At 40.4% G+C, this 22,006-nt stretch overlaps 1 protein-coding gene across 1 annotated transcript; it reads right to left on the bottom strand.

Annotated features, from left to right (window-relative positions):
- Nucleotides 1-13,201: 13,201 nt before the first annotated feature.
- On the bottom strand, nt 13,202-21,585 carry LOC143402537 (glutathione S-transferase A3-like). Its single transcript, XM_076860083.2, has 6 exons — nt 21,499-21,585; nt 18,666-18,717; nt 17,992-18,124; nt 15,982-16,123; nt 14,324-14,455; nt 13,202-13,321 (listed from the first exon to the last, which is right to left on the bottom strand). The coding sequence occupies exons 1-6, from the start codon at nt 21,583-21,585 to the stop codon at nt 13,202-13,204; spliced, it is 666 nt and encodes a 221-aa protein (XP_076716198.2).
- Nucleotides 21,586-22,006: the final 421 nt, after the last annotated feature.

Genomic DNA, 22,006 nt, shown 5'->3' with positions numbered 1-22,006 from the left:
ACAGGAAAGGCCGCCAGCTGTCCAGAGCTGTCCAGAGCGGGGTGGGGTGAGGGGGAGGGGGGATGGAAGGAAGGGGAGGGGAGGAGGAGGGAGAGAGCCAGGGAGAGAGGGGAAGAGAGCAAGCAAAAGGGAGTGAGAGAGTACACTCCAGTGTGGCAAGAGAGCTGTCATAGGATTTTTTATTTTTCTAAATTCAGTCGTTTGCTAGGTAACCTGAGAACTACTTTCTCTAAGAGAACCCATAGTTGATTCACTTTATTTGCTTTTTAAAAAAATACCAGTGTATTTTATGTGGCTTTACTTTGCCTTTCCAATTGAAAGCACACATAGATTAATTTGGGGGTGTCAAAAGATTCCCAAGTTGTTTCAACATGTAGTTTGTAGTAATCTGTGATAGGAGCCACAAGAAACTGGTACATTCTTTCCTACTTCTCTCCCACTAACATGGGATTATTTTGAAACCAATGACAGACACCATATCACTTTTCATATGCTGGCATTTATGTCTAACAGGTCAGGAGTCTTTACTAAACGTAATCACGCTACTCTCCTACCATGCCAACATTTGAATTCGTTAAATTCAGCAACTATTTAGCAACTATGTCTAGTGTAGCTCTCACACACTTACATATCCTGTGTTCTTATTATGACCATGAAATTCAGTCAAACACAGTATTTTAGATTGGAGTCTAGAAAACTGATGAAAAATCATATTGTAGCCCAACTTTTTCTTCACAGGCTATTTTTATAATTTTCCTTGAGAGTAAAGATTCTGTATTCAAGAAGGCTGGTCAGAAGAGGTCAGTGTCCCAAGAATGAGCAGGCATTATTTTTTTACTGTCCTCTTACTGACAGGTATTTACTTTTTCAAGAAAAAGGAAGTAAGAAATTGTGGTTTTCTCTGTAATCAAAGTGAGAATGTGACATCTTTTTTGATCAGATGACCCTATTAGGAAATGAATAATCATTCCACTCAAATCAGCCACACTTTCTGCATATATGCCAATCTTGAAAGACAGAAACAAAAACAAAACCCTGAATTCTTCAAAGCCTCCTGTCTTGGGTTTCACAATTTGAAAGGGGGGTCACCTTTATTGCATGCTAATCTGTGCCCGATTTTTCTTATATTTATGCATTTAATCCTTAGAAATCCATTGAGATGATACATTTCAAAAACTTTTATTATATGCATAGCCAAATCCAGATGTAGAGAGCATGTGTGATCCTCAACACTACAGCCTACAGCTGTGATAGGCATTGTTTGAAGCACTACTAGCAAACACTGATGTGATCCCTAGGGTTTGCTCTTTGACTTATGGGGTTTTTTGTTTTGTTTTGTTTTTTTGTACAAAGACTTAGTGTGATTCACATGGCTAGAGATCTGCCTTCTAAGCAATCTCAAGACAGAGGCCTTGGCACCACATCTCATCTTAGTCATGTCTCACTCCCTCATCCTATTATACCTCTTAGGCCCATTATTAGAACCAACATTACCAGTTCTCCCAATTATTCTCCACTTAGCATGGAGGATTCCACAACCAATTTTACATAGTCTTACCCAACACCGGCCATGTTTGCATTTCTGGGGAATCTGCAATATGGTATAACCAATCCTTCCTTCCTTTCTTCCCTCTTTCCCTCCTTCCATCATTTTTTTCTTCCTTCTTTCCTTCCTTCTCTCATTTCCCAGGGATTGAACCCAGGAATTCATAACCACTGAGCTAAATCTTCATCCTTTTTTATTTTAAATTTTGAGACAGGGTCTTGCTAACTTGCTTAGGGCCTCACTAAGTTTCTGAGTAGGGCTTTGAACTTGCAATCCTCCTGCCTCAGCCTCCCAACACTCTGGGATTACAGTGTGCCACCATGTGTGCCCAGCTGGTAAGATTCTTTATAAAGGTCCAAAAAAGTATATGTTATGTATTATAAAGGTCTAATACATATTATGGGGACTTTTTCTTCCTTTGTTACAAACATAATCTCCTATGATAATTTTACCAAATAACATTTTTATTGAAATATAATGCACATACCATAACGTCCCTCCTTCAATGTATACACATTTGTGAATTTTAAAAATGCACAAAAATCTGAAAACACCACCATTCTCTACTTTAGGAGTATTTCCACCACACTGAGAAGAAATGTATAGGCTTTCTTGCAGTTACTTCCAATCCCCATCTCCCTCTAGTCCCTGGTACCACTAACCTAATTTCTATCTTTATGGATGTGAATGTTCGGACATTTTATACTGATATAATCAGATAATTTGTGACTTTTCATGTAAGATAATATTTCAAGGTTCAACCAACATAGCATGAATTGGAACTTCACTCATTTTTCAAGGCCAGATATTATTCCACTGTATGGCTAGGGCATATTTTGTTTATCCATTTAGCCATTGTTGGGCATTTAGACTCTTTCCACTTTTTAAAAATGGTGGCTAACCCTTCTAACATTTCTGTACAAGAATTACTAACACTATCTTTTTATTATGCTAGCAGTGGAGTTGTTGGTTCATTCATTGATAACTCTTATTTAACTGAGGATGTATCCACAGTTTCATACAAGATTTTATTATCAGTCATGCAGCTTTGTCAAAACAGGAAGGACAGATGCCAGTTTGGTGGGGCTGAATCAGTCTGGGTGCTGCAGTCCTTGTCAAATGCTTCAGGTAACCCCTGTGTCATGAATATTTACTCACCCTTGTTAAATGGGTCAGTCCTTATAATGACCTGGTAACTTCTGTTTCTTTGCAGCATTTTTAAATTTTTTAGAACTTGAGAATCAATTCCTTTAGAACTTCAGTTTCCTAGGCCTTCTCATCTACACACACACCCACACACATTTTCTTTATCCACAAATTTTTTTTTAATCCAAATTTTTCCTAATTTCACTCCAAATCTCTGTTCTCATTCTCAGGAGATTCTAATGTACTTTTAGTTCAGTGTATATGCCCAAGTCTGTTGCTGGCCATGAACCCCAGCCATGGGCCTTAGGAAAGACCTAAATCTTCCTGTGTTATCTGTTAATGTAAAAGCAAAAAATGTTCCATGCAGGGTGCTATCCCTTATGTCTTTTCCTTAGAGGTTGGATCTGGTGGCAGTGTAGTTGAGAGTGGCTCTGCTGTACCAGCTTCATCCCCTCAGTCTCTCCTGAGGGCACCTGCTGGGACTTCAAACTCCCATCTTTTGGAAGAAGAAAAAGGAGAGTGAACTGTCTATGGGTCTTACTCCTTAAGGTTGAAATGACATTTGATCAAAGGACCGAAGAGGTAAAAGGAGAAAGAACTGTAAGCTTTGTAACCTTTCAAGTCCAATCACATTTTGTTTTCACTTTCTAGTACTCCTTCTTTTTATTATTAATCTTCCTTTTTATTTTATTTTATTATTTTTTGGTGGTTGTTATTTCATATGTTTATGAAATAAATATAAACAAATGTTCATATGTTTATGTTGTATTTTCATATGTTGTTCTTTCAATATGTGTATTTTCTTTCCAAATTCAATTTCTGTGTTGATAATTTTCATGAATGTTTTGGGACAAAGTGGAGAGTAACTGCAATAGAGCCACCAACGAAAGGCCATTTCAGGTAGGAAGTTCCCGAAGTAAATCTCAAGATGCTTAGGACTCTGAAGGTAGGTTCTATCTAGTGGTTTCCTTCTGTGCTCTCTCAAGCTTGCAGTACTGGGAGGACCTCACCTTGTCCTAAGCCATAGAAGAAACAGCTGAAGGTAATTCAATGGCTCGTTCTGCGCTCCTCTTGTGATGCATGTCCCTATGTGCACCTGGATGGGAGGACAGTGTGGGATCCTGAGTTGATGGCAGCTTATTCTGGTGCGGCCAGTGTGAGAGAGCAAGGAGAGGACACTCTCAGGGCCCTGAGGATGGTTTCTTAGTGAATACTCAGAGATGTCTAGCCCTTTCACCATTGGAAGTGTTGCCATATCTGCTGAAGGACTCTCAGCCCTTCCAGGGTACACTTTCTGTCTCTCCACAGTCTCCACCTACCACCCTATCAACACGTTGGAATTACCTGGTATTCAAATATCCACTTATGCCGTCTAAAGAGACCCTTATCAGGGGCATTTAGCTCTCTCCTTTTTTTAACTTACTCATTTTTTTCTGGAGTTTCTATAATAATTTGTCTTAAAACTGGGAGTAGAAACAGAAAATTAATTCTTGTTCATAACAGAGGATTATAGGCTTTTCAACTTGAGTGACTCCTGTCTGTAGATGATATAAAAAGGTACGATTTTTTTTAGTTTGTCCATACACAGAAGAGTTCGAGTATAGCCATTTGTAAAGTTACATTAAATGCAGCAAGAAAATGGAATGAACCATATCATATAGCTGCTCATCTTGCAGTTTGCTTCATTTTCAGAAACCAAACTAAGCGACTTGTATGCCCACCTGTGTCCATGGTCCTGTCACGACTCAGGAGTGGATGTCACTGGAGACCAGGGATTAAAAGTTCTAGTTATGGTATTTCGGTATCCTAGGAAAGGTCTGTTTCTTCACTTCCTTCTTTTGTCATCAGAGTATAATCTCGTGTGGGGGACACTGGGGCCAATTGCCATCAGAAGCATCCACCACAAAGGGGCTTCTTCTATTAAAGACATCACCCCCATTGCCTGGGATCCTTACAAGGTGGAAATAAATGCTACTTTTTGCACTGCTTTCATCTTGTATTTCAGAATCCGCCCCTCCCCTCAAAAAGCTCATACATGGTAGAATCCTAATACAATGGAGAAGAATTATTCTATAGCTTTTTAAAGCCAAAATTCTGGTTTCTGATTTAACTTTTTTGATATGTTTGCAGTTATGTTGTCTATGATATAGGGTTGTTGTGAGGATTAAGTAAGATGAAGGCATCCAAATAGTTTAGTGTGTTTTATTCTCATTTTTTGAGTCTCATCTTAAGGTTGCTTCCTTAGAGGGGTTTCCTCATTATCCACGTAGAGTTCTCACTTGCCCTTTGCCCTCAACACTCTATCATAGTCCCTGTTTAAATTCTTTCACATTCTGATCACAGGCTGTAGTTAATGTGAAATTGAATCACCCTTCCTCTTCTTTCTTCCTTTTTTCTGTCGTTCCTTTTCTGTCTCTTCACACTAAAATGTCTTTGTGAGGTTAAAGGAATGCACATTGTCCATCTCCTTGACCATTGTACCAGGTACCAATACAACCAAAAAGTAGATTAAAACTCAAAAACTATTTCCTGCATCAATAAATAAATAGAAAAGGTCTTGCTTCCAATTCAGAGAGACTGCCTCTAGGCTTACTCCATTCTTGATCACATATGGGATCCAAGGATAAATATTTTTTTAATATTTATTTTTTAGTTATAGGTGGAGACAATATCTTTATTTCTATGTGGTGCTGGGGATAGAACCCAGTGCCTCACGCATGATAGGCAAGCTCTCTATCTCTGAGCCATAGCCCCAACTCAAAGATAAATCTTAACCTCTATGAGCCCCACTGCATTCATCTATAAAGAAAGGTCATTGAATATATTCAGGTGAAGATGGCCCCCAAATTTTGATGCTGAATTCTTCAATTTTTGTTTCCTCACAATAACACTGGAACAACCAACATAAGGGGATCCTCAGAGGGGAGCCTGGATGGGACTTGCTGAAGAGCAGCAGAATAGTAGAGAACAGTGCATGCACATCCCAGGAGCCTGGGGCCAGGCTGCCCCTACAGCGCACAATAGCCTCCCTCCTGCAGTGTGGGAGGTGTTGCTCCATGAAGTTCCCCTCCCTCTACAACAGCTTCCCAGTGGTAACCTGACAAAAGGATCACTGGAAGACAGGAACACAGAATGGGAAGGAGCACCATGTCTGGAAGGGCCCCTTGCTGGGAGGTCCAGGGTGGGTAGAGTTGACCAGTGAAGGTGTCAAGAGGGAAGAGACACTGACACAGACTGGAGAGATGTGCTGGGAGAGAATCTAAGAGAAGAAGGAAAGGAGCATCACCAGAGGGGAACACTGGGGGTGCCATCCTGGAGGGTGACCCAAGCTGCCCTGCCCAGTGGTGCCTCTGCTGCCTGGTGCCAGACTCTGGAAACTCCTCACAGCTTTCAACACAAGGCTGTGCTCTGGGGAGGGAGGGCTGTGGTTGGGAACTTGTTATTTATTTTGTGCAAGTTCTGACCTTGTGAAATGAGGCAGCATTGAGTGGATTATGTTGTCCATCATGTTGACAAAGAGGTAGATGAATCACTAACTAAGAAGAGGGCCACATGAAGACATGAGCCCTGAAATGACAGAGGATGGCAGGCTCTGGAAGATAGTTGATAATGGGACGGGAGACTGGCTTGGATTTACAGTGAAGAGGTCATGTTGAATTAAACTAACAGAACTAGCTTGGCAATGATTTTCTTGTGGTTTGGATCTGGAATATTCCCAAAGTCTCCTGTGTTCAGAGGTGGACTTTGGGGAAATCATGGAACCATGAAAGCTCTGGGGATTAATCCATCCATGGATGCATGGACTACTGACTGGGAAATGGGACCTGAGCAGAGGAAGCAGGTCACCAGTGGTGTGCCTGGAAGGGCTCATCTTCTCTCAGTTCCTTTCACCCTCTCTGCTCCTCAGCTGCTGTGGGCTGAGCAGCTCTCCTCTGCCATCCCCTTCCACTGTGATGTTCTGCCTCACCTCAGGCCCAGAGCAACAAGGCTGCTGAACATAGACTGAATCCTCTGAAACCATGAGCCAAAATAAATCCTTTCTTCTTTAAGTTGTTTTTGTCAGGTATCCTGGTTATAGCAAGGAAGAATTGACTAACCCATAGTTCATTGGTTAAGAAGTAAAAGTTCAATATCACACAGCAAAACTAGAGCTGGAGTGAACACTACTTAATTTTAGAATTAAATTAGAGAAGAAAATAGCCAAAGGAAAAACCAACCAGAGATGGAGATTGTTTTTTTCTGATTTGTTTTGCAGTGTTTATTAGTTTATTCTGAGAAGTGAGGATGAATGTGGCCAAGAGGGCTAGAAGAGTACAGACCTAACCCTGTCTGTAAGTAAGAAGAAACATGTCAGAGAAGACAGAGGCAGCCAAGAAGGATGGAGAGCAGAGGGATGCACTGTAGAATAAGTGTATACATCTGGCAATATAATTGATTACAATGAAGTGCACATACTTAAGAGTATATGGGTTTACACCCATTAACTCATCCCATAGTCAAGATGGTGAACATCCAAGTCCTCATGCCCTTTTGTAATCAATTCGTCCTGCACCGCCCTATATCACTGATATACTTTTTGTCACAATAGATTAGTTTCAATATTCTAGAATTTTAAATAGTTTTTAAGTACTGCTAGCAGGTTCTCTATTTTTGTCAGATTCAACCAAGGATCTGAGTCTCAGTCACTCAGAGCAGTTGGGCTTTAGACAATCACACATGGTACCTCATAAGGCAAAGGCCAACTGCAACCAGTCGGGTTGTTTCTGTAGGTCACTTCATTTTCTCTGTTTATAAATAAAACCTGTACATGGGGGAGGGCATTCTGCTCTTCTTTGTTATGGGCTGCTGCCAGGGTCTGGATCCATTCTGTTCCTGGAAATAACTATTCAATGTAAATGGTCTCAGGGTTTTTTTTTTTAACAGTTTCCAGTGGACATTGTAACAAATTCTCACAAGCTGCATGGCCTAAACTATACAAAAAAATTTTCTCACATTTTCTAGAGGTCAGATATCTGAAATAAAGGTGACAGTAATTTTGTCCCCCTCTGCAGATTCTGAGGGAGAAGCCGCTCCACGCCTCTCTCCCAGGTTCTCACAGCTGTCCTTGGTGTTCCTGGGCTTGGAGCTGCATCAGTACAGACTGAAGGAAATGGACAGTGGAAAAGGAAGCAAAGAGGAGCCAAGGGAGGAAGGAGAAGAGAACGGGGAATGAGAAGAGGAGGTGGAAGACACCAGAAAGTGTTAAGGGCAGGTGAGGAGGACTTTCCACCTCAGCCTTTGCTGATGCAATTTTCAGTTGCTTTTTGGCAGTGTATTCCAACACAAATTTAAATTTGGTAAGAAAGTGATCTCTGTCTTGCAGAAAACTCATTGCCCAGGCCACTGCAAGGCCTTGTAACTGTCCCTCCATGACTGAGCACCAGAGGGCGCACTGTCCAGCACAGAGTGACCTCCCTGGGGCTGGAAGGACTGCAGTCCTAGGTACACAGCCTCCACAGTTCTCAGGAGACTTTCCACAGAAGAAACTGAGCCCAGCCTTTTAACCTTCCCCTGTCCACATCACAGACAGAGCCCACTGTCCTGTACCTCTGCCCTCTTTGGGAGCAGAACTTCTGGGAAAGGTTTTCTGTAGCCACGGTCTCCATTTCCTCACTTCTCACTTCTCCTCCACCCACTCTAGTCAGGCCACCTCTGTCCCTGCGACTCCACTGCGCTGACCTGTCCAGCTGTGCCCTCCAAGTTCCCAATTCAGTCTTCCCTCTTCAGTGCTCACACTCCTCTCCTGGATTCATGAGGCCATGCTGTCTGTCCTGAGTCCCCCGGACCCACCGTCACATCCTCCTCAGCCTCCTTGATGGACCCACTCAGCTTCCCTTCTCCTCCCTACTGCCCTCCCCACAGGCCATCTCCTCAGTCTGTCACCATCTTACAGAGTTTGGCCTCCAATGTTAGGTTCCAGAGACCTTTTAGTTTCTGTCTTGTTCTCTCTTGTGACATTAGTGTCACAAGGACAGTCAACAGCCCTAAAGAAGAGCAGACATATCAAGGAACTGAGATCTGTTGCCACCTTCCAGGGACGAACTGAGGACTCAGCCAATAGCTGAATGAGGGGGCCATGTTTGAAGTGAATCCCACCAATAATTAATCCTTCAGATGTCAACGGCACCTGTCGATAATTTGACTGCAACATCCTGAGACACCCTAATGCTGAATCCCCCAGTAAGTTGCATCAGATTCCTGATTTCCACTCACAAATTGTGAGCATAATAAATGCTTGTTGCTTTAAGGCACTAAACTTGGTGGCAATCTCTGCAGCAATAGATGGCTAGCACACTCATGCCCACCTCTCTGACCTCATCTTTCAGTGCTTCCTCTCCATGATCCTTCAATACCGACCTTCCTTCTTCCTGGTTTGAAAAAACACCAAACTTGTTCCTGACCAAATTCCCTGCCTTCATCTTCCTTCTGGCTGGGGTTGTCTTAGATTGGATCTTCACATGTTAGCTCCTTCTCTTGTTCAGGATTCCTTTTTTTTTTTTTTTTTTTTTTTATGATAGCCTCTATGCCTAAAGCAATTTGGGTAACACAATGGGTGATCAGTAAATATGAAGTAAAATAGTGAATAATGAAACCAGGTAGATATCATTTAGTAGAAACATAATCCTTGAGATTTATGACTTTAACCTATTTCTGTGGTTAAAGTCCAAACATTTTTCTATTAGTTAGCTTGTTGATTTAGAATGTTGCAACAGTACTAAGGGTTCCCAAGGACAGATAGAGTCAAACATAGCCATGGAGTTTAGAGGAAAGGCAAACAAAGATTGTGTGAGATAGTTTAAAGGCCTAATGTTCCAAAGTCTACAAAGATTAAAGTTGTGCTGATTCATCCTGCCCCATCTCAGGAGCTCTAGTTGACACAACACTGCTAATACACACATGTTCTTCAACAATATTTTGGAAAACTGATAAGTGAACGTAAATAATTCCTCAGATCTTGAACTAATCCTCCTAGTTCAGTCAGATAAGTTGACATCCACATTTAACTCAAATATACACACATACACAGCCTCTCTTTGAAAATGGTGGATGATATAAAGATTAAAAATCAAATGTTCATTTCTTTATATTTTTATATCACAGACTACCAGGAGAAACATTAAAAATATTTAACATCTGTTATGATAAAGACAATATATAGGGCTGGGGATGTGGCTCAAGCCGTAGAGCGCTCGCCTGGCATGCATGCGGCCAGGGTTCGATCCTCAGCACCACATACAAACAAAGATGTTGTGTCCGCTGAAAACTAAATAATAAATATTAAAAATTCTCTCTCTCTCTCTCTCTCTTAAAAAAAAAAGACAATATATAAATCTACATGTGTATCTTACATTAAAAGTATATTTCTTCTTATTTTCTAGCTAATATTAATGGTGTGTCAGATAAAGATGAATAAAGCTGTGGAACAAATCGGTCATTAGTCATTGTTCAATTTTGAGTCATATTGTGATTTCATAAACTGTCCCTGCATTCTGGGCTGTTTAGTTTGACAGTGGTAACTTTCTCTCCTAAAGGCCATCAGGCTCTGGGAGGTGGCCCATCTTGGAGTTCTCATTGAGGGATGGGGTGGTAGAGTCTTCTTACTGTTGCCAGCTTCAGAGTTCTCCAGTCCCCACTTGAGGGATCTTAATCCTATGCTTATATTTATGAATAGATATTTCATTCAACTTTCTTCAGTGCCTGCTCTCTGCTCTTTTCTTTTTTCTTTTTTTGGTACTGAGAATTGAACCCAGGGTTGTTCTATCACAAAGCTATACCCCAACTCATTTTTAACTTTTTATTTTGAGATATGCTCTCATTAAGTTGCCCAGTCTGAACTTGAACTTGAGATCCTCCCTCCCCAGCCTCCTAAGTGCTGGTATTACAGGTGTGTACCACCATGTCTGGCTTCAGCCACTCTTTTGGACTGGTTCTTTGGCTTCTTGCAGGGACCCTCCTTGGCCCAAGGTGACATATTGATTTGTAATTCCTTTTATGCAAAGTTTTTTCAACATGGTTTATTATGCATTCCTCAATCTTGTATTCGTAGCACCAAGAGCAATGAGGTAAATCTTAGGAAATTCACTCCAGGATAAAAAGAAATTCTAAATGTAAGTAATAAGCTAAGGAGTGCTGAATCTGATGAGTTAAAAAAAAAAAAAATCTTTGTTCTAGAGTGTGTTAGTCAGCTTCCCTTTCCATAACAAAGGACCTGAGACAATCAACTTAAAAGAGGAAAGGTTCATTTTGGCTCACAGTTGCAGGCTTTTCACTCACATTTCAAGTGTTCATTTGACCTGTTTGCTTTTGTTCCTGTGGAGGGCCAGTTTATCATGGCTGGCAAGAACACGTGTCAGAGGAAAACTGCTCAAATCACGTTTTCCAGGAAGAAAAGAGAGAATGTAGGCTGGGTGAGGGGAGGGAAGGGACCCGCTTCCCACAATCTTTTTCAAAGTCACACATCCAGAGAGGTCAAAATCTCCATTTTAAAGATTTCTACCACCTTTCAGTACTGCCAAGCTGAGGAATAAGTCCTAAGACACAGTCTTTTGAGGGACATATCAAATTTAAAATGTAGAATTTTGCCTCAGACCCCCATCATGTACATCACAATACAAAATATGTTTGTTCTGTCCCCAAGGCCGATTAAGAGTGTAAGATTCAAAAGATACTTAACAGATGCCTCCCTTTAATTCCCTGAGGAGTCTCCAGGGGAGAGCAAGCAGGTGATATGCAAAGGGAACTGGGAACCCTTTAGGAAGCTGTCTAGGAAGGAACATCTTGGTTGGTCTCAGTTAAGCTAATATTGAACAGACATTTAAAAAGTATGAGCCATGAGTCCCAGGACACCCTCCGCCCTACTAGAGCCATCTGTGAGGAAGTTCTCTCTATAAAAATGATTAACTGAAACTAAGCCCCAGATTCAATTGCCTACATTCCATGGGCTTGCCATAGGACAAATAACTATATGTATTGATCTATATTTTGAGAGCATACCTGAAGGAGACCGCCTCTTCCTTCCCTTCCTGTAGGGAATGTGAATGCTGCTGCTCAGGTGGAAAAATGGTGGCCAGCGTTTTGACCAAACCTCAGATCAGGGAGTCTGTGAGACAACAGGGACAATGTAAGCAGATGGCAACAGAGGACCATTCAGATTTTCAGGTATTGTTTCTGAACTACTTGATTCCTTGAATGGAGTAACCCCCAGGCTACTGTCTCTTCTTGGCCATTGATTGTGCTGACCTCTGCCTGGATTCTACCCCTGCTGCCCAGTGCTGGTGCCACCCCCATCACTGATTGTCCCTCCTGCTCATCTCACCTCAGATATGACTCCCCTCCTTGAGAAACCTATCTCACCCACAGATCCCAGCAGATGTCTACTGATGGTGCCCTCCCAACATTAACTCTCTGAGCATGGTGTTGTAGGAGAAAATCTGTCCTCTGAGAGGGCTATGTTTAAGTCCTACCCTTGACTACCTGTCAGTGTGACCTCATCTGGAAAAAGGGTTTCTGCAGATAATACAGGTGAGGTCACCCTGGAATAGGGTGGCTCTTCATCCATCTGGTGGTATCCTCATAAGGAGAGGGCAATTTGGACAGACAACACACACAGGGAGATTGTCCTTTGACCAGGAAAGAGGAGATTAGAGTGTTGTGACAAAAAACTGAAAAACTTTCAGAATGGCCAGCACCTGTCAGATACTAGGGAGAGGCTAAGAAGGAGCCTTCCATAAAGCCTTCAGAGAGACCATGGCATGGCTCATACCTGGACTTCCAACTTAGCTCCAGAACTGTAGGGGAATGAATTTCTGTTATTTAAAACCACCAAGTTTGTAGGAATTTCTTGTGGCAGCCTTAGGAACGTAATACACATGCTGTGCATGATTTTAGATTGGGTTTATCTGTTTTTTGTTTGTTTCTCTTACTAGATCCATTGCCATGAGCATAGAGAATATATCTGGTTTTTTTCGTCATTGATTATCTGGCTCCAAGAACACAGAATATTTCATGCTAGACATAGATATAGGTTGAACAAATAACAGTTGAAAGAAAATGATTCTTTTTAACAGTTGAAAAGAAAATGATTCTTTATAGGTTTGTTTTTAATGTATTTTGGTGAGAAAGATAGCAAAACGCAAAACAAAAAGATATTTTTGCCTAAGCAGAGTATCAGATGAAAATTTCTACCTAATTTTCTTTGAGATAGTACATGACAGATGTTATAAGACAATTTTTAAATAGACTAGTGACTAAGAAACTTTCTCCATTCTATCAAATTTAAAGAGATCCCAGGTGGTGATCATGGTAATAAAACTTCACCAAAACTAAATAGACTGCATTGCAAAGAAATCTGCACAGCTCCTTTCTAACCAAATTAGCACAGAAATTTTGGGAAACTGTGTCAGCCTCATAGTAATCAGGATCAACATTTGGATAAAGCCCAGTATTGTATGTCTCCATGTCTGCCTCCATTTATCTGAAAAGCTTCCTTGCTATTTCCACACATTTTCTATCATCAAAAGGCTTCCTCTGGCTGCCAGGCTGCAGAAACTTCTTCACTGTGGGCAGGTTGCTGACTCTGGTTCTCAGGGCCTGCAATTCAGAAGAACACAGCCTGAGAGTGGAGCCCAAACCAACACCCATTAACACAATCAGGAAGTCTTGGACATTCCCAGCATGCTGTCTGGGAAACACAACCAATGAGAAAAAAAAGATAAGAGCTAAAAAATAAAGTTCAATGACAATTTCCCCCAACTTCTTTTTTTTAAATATTATTTTTTAGTTGGACACAATACCTTTATTTTATTTGTTTATTTATTTTTATGTGGTCCTGAGGATCGAACCCAGGGTCTTGCATGCTCTACCTCTGAGTCACAATCCCAGCCCCTCCCCAAGTTCTTTTTAAACTGTATTCAGTTCCAGCCACCCTGTCTTCTGCCTTACACTTTAATCCTATAGATTCATTGCTACTGGATGATATAAAGAAAAAAATGTGACATTTGCCTGTCATACGTGGAAACAGAGAAGCACTCAAACAGGTGAAAAGAAGATATGGTAATACTGAGTTAGAAATGATGATAGAAATCGGCCAGAAAATGCAGGTGTCAGTCACTACAAATTATCACACTGAGAGACAAAGATGGCAATTGCTGAGGGTGGGAGTCAGGGAGGGAGGTTTGAGAGAGAGATATAACGTTTGAGGCTGGGAACCTGAGGAGGAGGAAGGAGAACTGATGGAAGGAGACTTGCTCAACATGGAAAGACAAGGGCATATGGGGGATGGAGGGATTCCCAAGGAAGTCATGGACAGAACTCAAGTGGAACAGGGGCTGGGAAGAGAAAGCTGGGCCCTTGGTTTCACTTATTATACAAAGCCAAATACACTTCTTAGAGTAGCATCCACCTCAAATGTCCTTGCATAGCAAGATTCTTTTCATTCCTCAAAACCAGGGCCTAGAAGACCTTTTTGGAGGCCAGAGAAGGGAGGGTGAAGACTGAAGATGGCTAGAAGTCAGAACACCACCAGCCCCAGTGTTTAGATGTTAGATTCTTGATGGGAGGTGTAGGCCTCTATGAGGACTTGAGAGAGAGCACCTTCAGTAGAGGGAAGTTGGCCAGAACAGTGGAGTCCAGCTCTTCTGTGTGGTAGATAAGTTCAGTGAGGTGAACGTCAGCCTTGCTCAGCCTGTTGCCAACCAGGTAGTCTTGCCCATGGCTGGTTAACACCTGAAGATAGGACGAGTCAGGTCATGAACACACATCACACACATGACTTGAATCATCATATTTTTGTGACATTGGCTCAGCATGATGGTACAAAATACATGTTAAATTATTTAGATGTGAACTACACTGACATCTGCATCTTAGTCTGAAATGCATAGGAAAAGTAATATGTGGTGAGACCAGCATGGAGAGAAGGACACATGTACATCATACGATGTAAATTCTGTTATCTCAGAGATAGCACCTATGGATTCTTTAAACTTTCTGTCAACTTCTGAATGTATTATAATTTTCACAAAATATTTTTTGGGTAATATGTGATATTTGTTTAAATATCTCAACAATAATGAGGAAGAATAAAGGGAAAAAACTCATGGCACTACCAATTAAACAAAATATTGTGTCAGCCACCCTATCAAATTAAGTTTACACAGAAAAGTATGAACAATTGCTTGGTGCAAGAACAAAACACAACATCATATTTACGCTACAATTTAAAGCACTCTTTTAGCTTTACCTCCAGTGTGCTCAGAACTTCCCACTGTCCAAGGGCTAATTCTGTACTATGAATTCTGTACATAGAGAATTCTAGTTGATTCCCAGTAATTAAAACTTTCAACTTGGTATCACTAGTGCTAGCCTTCCTCATAGTCTATCTTTATGCAATGCCTGAGTGCCAGAGTACTAGATCAGTATGCAAGAAGGCCCTCTGGAAATAAAGGTCAATGTCCAAGGAATCCCAGGCACTGTTTTTCTCCTGCTTCTGTTATGGGGAGAATGTCTGAGTCCCTCCAAACTCATATGTTGTGATCCCAATGCTGTTAGGTGGGGCCTTTGGGACATAATTAGATCCTGTGGGAAGAGTTCCTAGGAATGGCACATTTTAAGGAATGCTCTTATAAGGAATGTCTTCTGTAGAAGGACACAGCCCAAAGTCAGCCATTCATGAACCAAGAAGCAAAGCTTTCCAGATACCAATCCACCATGTCCTTGATCTGTCGCTTCTCAGTCTCCAGAACTATGAGAAATATATATATATATATATATATATATATATATATATATATATATATATATATTTTTTTTTTTTTTGTATAAACATCTGTCCATGGCATTATTCATATGGCAGTCCTAAGTGCTAAGATAACCTGTTAGGACCAAGATGCCCTCTAAATTCCGTCGCTGTGCTGTATTCATGAACTGCATCCTGTTCTATATGACTCTTCCCTCATTTCCATCAATAGCAAGCCTCACCCAGATAAAGAGAAAGCCAGTGTTTGTGCTCAGGCCCAGCCTGATGCTGGTCATGATCTCCCTGCCCTGGTCCTTCTCACTCAAGGCATCTAAATCCTTCCCCTGTTGATATAAGAATAGAAAATAATACCATAAGTGTTCTTTCCTTGTTTCCTTCCCTAGGGGTTGTATTTGGTGGCAATATAGTTGAGAAGGACACTGGGCTGACCCAGCTTTATCCTGTCAATCTTCAATCTAGAGGGTGCCCTATAGGTGAAACCAATTCCACTTACCTTCTCAAAGGCAGGAAAGTAACGGTTTCTCGATTTCTCTTTGATCTGAGTAAGTCTTCCATCTTTGTCCCTAGATGGAAGGTATGGGTAAAGAAGGACCATTTCATTCAAATCTGCCATCCCTTCTGAATACATATCAATTCTGGAAAAAACAAAACAAAACACAAACACTCTGTCAAAAGCCTTCTGCCCCACATTTTATAGTTTTGAAACACAAGAGAATAGAGCATCAGATAGGAGCAAATTAATTCTCCTCTAGTAGGGACCCTTCAAAATCCAGTTACAATCTTCTGGGTTTTATTTATAGATTAACATTTATTTCTTGGAGCAACGTACAGGAAATACATGTCTAAATTTTTCTTATATACATGACCACATACGGTTCCCAAGAGCATATTGGGCCATCACAAGTTAAGGTCTTCAGAGAACTTGGTTTCTACACAACTGGTAGTACATATAGGCTATGCTCTCGGTGCTGTGCCTTGTTCTGGACACAAATATATTGTGATTCCTGTGGCTAAGCACTTGCCTCCTAGGTACACTCAAGACAGATTCCCTGGCCCAGCCTCTCGGACAAGTCCCTCTCCTTCATTCTTTCTATTATATAGCTCAGGATCATTCCATGTTCAATGTTAGAAATAAAGTGCTCCCAATTATTTCCCATAATTCATGTTCTCTAATCTGTTCCATATACTGTTGCCCAATGCTGATCATGATTGCATTTCTTGTGATCCCCACCTAAGAAAAGTCCTCTACTTGGTGCAATTCTTTATATAGTTACAGTAAGTTCATGACATAGGAAAGCTTCATTTCTTTGCTTCAAGTGGGTTTTTCAAAATTCTTCTTAAAAAGCAATTTTATTGACAAATATTCACACCATAGTTGTCACCCAATTAAAGTCTACTATTCAGTGATTTTTTTAGTACATTCACAGAATTCTGCAAATATTTATATTCTCCAGTTCCAGAACATTTTAACCATGCTGGGTAGATTAACAAACATGTATACCACCTCTCCTACTAGCTCCAGAAAATACTAATCTCCTTTCCATCCCTGTAGATACAAGTATTCTTCACCTTCATGCTAGAGAAACCATACAAAATGTGATTGGGGTCTGATTTCTTTAATGTGATATAATGTTGTCAAGGTCCATCCATGTTGCTACATGCATCAGTACTTCATCTCTTTGACAGCAAATACTATTCCATTATGACCAAAGATTTTCTTCATCCATTAATCCATTGGATGTTTAGTTTATTTCCACTACTTGGGTATTATGATAATGCAGCTGTGAATATTTGTGGACAAATACCACTCAGGATGTATTTTATTCCTCTTGGGTATATCCCTAGTTCTGGAATTGCTGGGGTATTGCTAACTCTAAAATTTTTGAAGAACTTTCCATAGATCCATTCAAGATGTTATTTTCAATAAAGCAGTTCCAGCCCAGGAGGGAGGAGACCTAAACCCCTGGGCTGAATCAGTGGACTTCTTCAAGTCTAAATGAAATGCTTTGTCTCACCATCATGTCTTGACACCAGACTCCATCAACCCTCATCATGTTGACCCATCTATAGAAGAAGAGGGTAGCTTAGGTTCCTGGCTGTCAGTCTTATACTTTCCAGAAAGGGAAAATCAGGTGCTTCAGATATTTCCTTCCCAGGCCTTCAAGTCTAGACACTCAAATCCTTTCCCTGTCCCAAGCTACTGCATAGATTGTTTAACCTCTAAAGCTAAGCAATGGAATCAGGATTGCACCATCTTCCTGAATTCATAGCTCCTCAGGATTTGCAAGCCTCTATGAACCATGTCCTCTCTACATGACACTGCCCTGAATCCACTCCATGCTTCTGCATCTCCACAGCACCCTCCCACACTGACCTCAGTGTTTATGCCCAGGGTCCACCTGGGGCTCCTCAGGGTCTCCCTGCCTTGGTTCTTCTCACTCAAGGAAGAACCTAAATTCTTCCCATGTTATCTGTTGATGTAAGAATAGAAAATATACCGTACAGGGCTCTCTCCTTTATGTCCTTCCCATAGAGGTTGTGTTTGGCAGCAATGTAGTTGAGAATGGCTCTGGTCTGCACCAGCTTCATCCCATCGATCTCCACCATGGGCACCTGCTGGAACATCAAACTCCCATCTTGTGGAAGGAGAAAACAAACAGAATGAAATGTGGTAACCCATGTCCACAGTGTAAAACAGGTGTGGAAATGACTGAAGATATAAGAGGAAAAATTATCACTTGGTAAATCTTCAAGAAAGACACCAATTTATTTTTAGTTTTTGTTTCTTCTTTTACTTATCCAACTGCTTTACTTTTAACCTCTTGTCTCACAGCTGTTTAAATTTCCCATCCATACATACACATTGTGTGTCCTTGAATATTTGTGTGTTTAGCCCGTCTTCAAGGATATGTTACAAGAAGTTGGGGAGCCAAGGAGCCAATTGCATTCATCGGATGAAGAAGGCAAGGAGAGGGCATGCAAGGGGCCCTGAGTTTGTTCCTTAGCAAGGACTCACAATGGTCTCACTCTTGAGCCCCCAGAGAGTTGCCAGGTCTTACATTTTAACCACTCTCTACCTCTGCTCTGTCAGCATCCTCACAAATACATGAGTATTGTCTGGTTTTTCAGTCTTCCACTAGGAACCTTCTTGAGAGGTATTAAGATATTTGTTCTTACCTTTTCTTAACTTTTCCAAGTCTTCTCGAGTTTTCATGAATTTCTCTTCAAACTGGACAGCAGAAACAGTAAATGAGTCCTGATTAGTTCACTCAATCACCTTGCATGCTTGTCAGCTTGAATCATTCCTGTCTACGTGTGATATGAAGGGGCTAAGATTTTTGAGATTGGACATATTTATCGAAGAATCTGGTCAAGGCTATCTAGAAATTTACAGTATATCTGTCAGGAAAAATGCATGGGTCACAACCCTGTAAAATGCTTGATCCCATCCATCACAGATGTGTGGGCAGCACGCGGCAGGGACCTTATCTGTCTAGTTCACTGTGTATCCCCAGGACCTACTACAAAACCTGGTTCTTTACAGGTGCCCACACATTTATGCTGAACGAATAGGTTCCAATGGTTAATAGGCAGTTTGTTACTGTCTCATCCATCCTGCCCACCTCACATTTGTGGTGTGTATTTTCAGTATAATTGCATTCATTTTCTTATATGGTAGAATTTAGATCTTTTTTAATGGGAATTTCTGACATTCATAAAAATAAACAATTGAGTATATTGTTGCTCCTTTATCCCTCACCAATTTGAACAATTATCAACTGGTATCAATATGCTCTCATCTAAGTGCCCACCCACTCTTCTTCTCTGGTAATAGTTTAAAGGAATTCCCATCTGGATTTCATGCACAGTCATGTGCCCCATAACAATGTTTCAGTCAATCACTGACTATGTATACAAAGACGGTGCCACAAGACTATAAAAGAACTGAAAATTTCTCATTGATTAGTGAATATATTGGTGAACAAAATTCAGTGAAGCATTTAGTAGAAGCCTTTGAAGACCTCCATAAGATCCTTCAAAATGTTGAAAACACAAGGGCTGCAGGTGTAGCTCAGTGGTAGAGCACTTGCCTATCATACACACTGCCCTGGGATCAATCCCTTGCACTGTAAAAAAATTAAAAATTGTGGGGATGGGATTGTGGCTCAGCGGTAGAGCACTCGCCTAGCATGCATGAGACATTGGGTTCCATCCTCAGCACCATATAAAAATAAAATAAAGGTATTGTGTCCACCTAAAAACTAAAAACTAAACATTAAAAAAATTATATGCATTTCAGCTAATGTGGTTAAAAAATATAGAATTGCAATCACTGAGAATCGCCTGTATGAAAAATAAATTTTTTAAAAGTTGAAAACATAAATTTCAAAGGACAGTTTTCTCATTAATAGTGAGAATTTTTCATGGTACATTATCTGCTTCCAAGTAAATGATATATTTATATATTTATAAATAAGAAAAGTTATGTATTTGTTAATGAACAAAAAGCAAAACAAGGCAATCCACCGTGCACATATTTCTGAACAGTGATGCCTCCTCATTGCAAGCATCAGAATGATCCTTAGTAGCTAGATCAGGAGAAGGCTCTGTGATCATAGCAGGTGACAGATCCATGCATGTTTCTGCCCCCAAAATCTTCCAGTGGGACATGATGGGGAGGAAGAAGACAGTGATATTGTTGATTCTGAACTTGTGTTTGCTTCCTAACTTTTAATGGAAGAGTTTTAAAAAAATAAAATTAAATTAAAATAAAAAATGGAGAACAAGGAATAAAATTATTTTACACAGCTATACAATATGTTTGCATTTTAACTATTACACAAGAATCAAAAAGTTAAAAAGTTAAAAGTTTGTAAAGTAAAAAGTTTACAGTAAACAGAGGTTAATTTATTATTGAGAAAGGAAACCATTTTAATAAATTGAGTATAGCCTGTGTGTGCAGATTCATAAAGTGTGCATTGTGCTAAATCAGCTTTTCATTATCTTAAGAAATACCTAACATAATCAACTTTAAAGAGGGACAGGTTAATTTTGGTTATCACTGTTTCAGAGGTTTTGGTCCCTGGTCATTTGGCCCCGTTGCTTGGTGGCAAGGCAGAACATCATGGCAGGCAGCACATGGGGGAGCAAACCACTCACCTCTTGGCTGTCAGGAAACCAAGAGAGACACAGGGGCTGCATTCCCACAGGCCCCTCAAAAGCAAGCCCTCAGCCACAGAACTCCTCCCACTAGGCCCCACCTCTAAACAGTTCCACTACACCCAGTGGTGCCTCAGGGTAGGGACACACCCTTTGGGAACTTTTCACATCCAAATTATATCACTGGGTAGTGCCCTGGGCTTTCACTTTCACTCACCACTCACTCACTGACTCACTTGGAGCAATTGTCAGACCTGAGAACTGTACACTGATAGAGTGTTGCATATAGGTGTCTCATATTTCCTCTTTTGTACCATGTTTTTCTGTGCTTCTTTTATGTTTAGATACACAAATGCTTATAATTGTGTTACAATCACCTACAATATTCAGTACAGTATCGTGCCACACAGGTATATGACACATGACAGTGTTTCATTCTTAAATAGTTCAATTAGTTTCTTTAAAATACAGGAACTATGTTTAAAAATAACTATAATATATTATCCCACCAAAAACATTAATAAAAATTTATTATCACCAATATTCAATCAATAATCATGTTTCTAATTTTTATAAATTTTATGAATTATTTTCTATAGTGTTTAAACTCAAATTCAAATAAGGTCCACAGACCATGGTATATTTTTTACACTAATGTTTATCTTTTTTGATGAGAAAACTGACAATTTATTTAGTAAAGTCTGTGAATCTCTTAATAATTGGCAGTGTTGTTAAGGGTACAATTCTTGACATTGTATCCAGTAAGAAACATCACCTAGCTTATGTAAGAAAATTATCTAATAACAGTGAATATTAGATACAATTTAAAATGATCTAACTCAGAACTTACCTCTACACCAGCTGCAGCCAAGAGCCACCGGATGGATTCCATTCTGGCCCGTCCATCAAAGTAGTGAAGAATGGGTTTCCCTGCCATGATGGCAGTGTCGGGCTTTTCCTAAATGTGTGTGAGCAAATGAAACTGTCACTACGGCAAAATCTAAACAAACCCTCTAGCTTCACTTGCTCTTAATTGACTTTAAAGAAATCACTAATTTTTGATTCACAAAGTTGGACAATACATTATTAGTCTCATGTTAGCTTTCCTAGCAGAAGACACCTCTAACTGAGGCCACCTAAAAGATTTAAAAACTATTCCCCAGAGAATATTATCACCCCTATTCTCCAGGGGAAAGATGCTTTTCTTCATCTCCCTTGTTCTGGGGGGATAAGTAGCCTTGTGTATCCTAATAACTGCAGAATGAGCTATTCTTGAGAAAAGTAACTAAAAAGATATGACTTTTTAATCAGCAAATTTTCTTTAGATTAACAGAACCCTGACTATCCTGTGACCTATG

Source organism: Callospermophilus lateralis, chromosome 6 (assembly GCF_048772815.1).
Source record: "Callospermophilus lateralis isolate mCalLat2 chromosome 6, mCalLat2.hap1, whole genome shotgun sequence".
In the NCBI taxonomy this organism is placed as follows: domain Eukaryota; kingdom Metazoa; phylum Chordata; class Mammalia; order Rodentia; family Sciuridae; genus Callospermophilus; species Callospermophilus lateralis.
Note: the sequence above shows the minus strand (reverse complement) of the source record. Positions and strands in the feature narration are given on the sequence as shown.

Excerpts from the sequence above, each read along its gene's own strand:
- LOC143402537 (XM_076860083.2), bottom strand. The coding sequence starts at position 21,585 with ATGGCAGGGAAACCCATTCTTCACTACTTTGATGGACGGGCCAGAATG. Across the intron at positions 18,718-21,498 it reads TGGCTGCAGCTGGTGTAGAG|TTTGAAGAGAAATTCATGAA; the intron begins GTAAGTTCTGAG and ends TCTGCTGTCCAG. Across the intron at positions 13,322-14,323 it reads CCAACTTCCCTCTACTGAAG|GCCCTGAGAACCAGAGTCAG; the intron begins GTGCTCTCTCTC and ends TCTGAATTGCAG.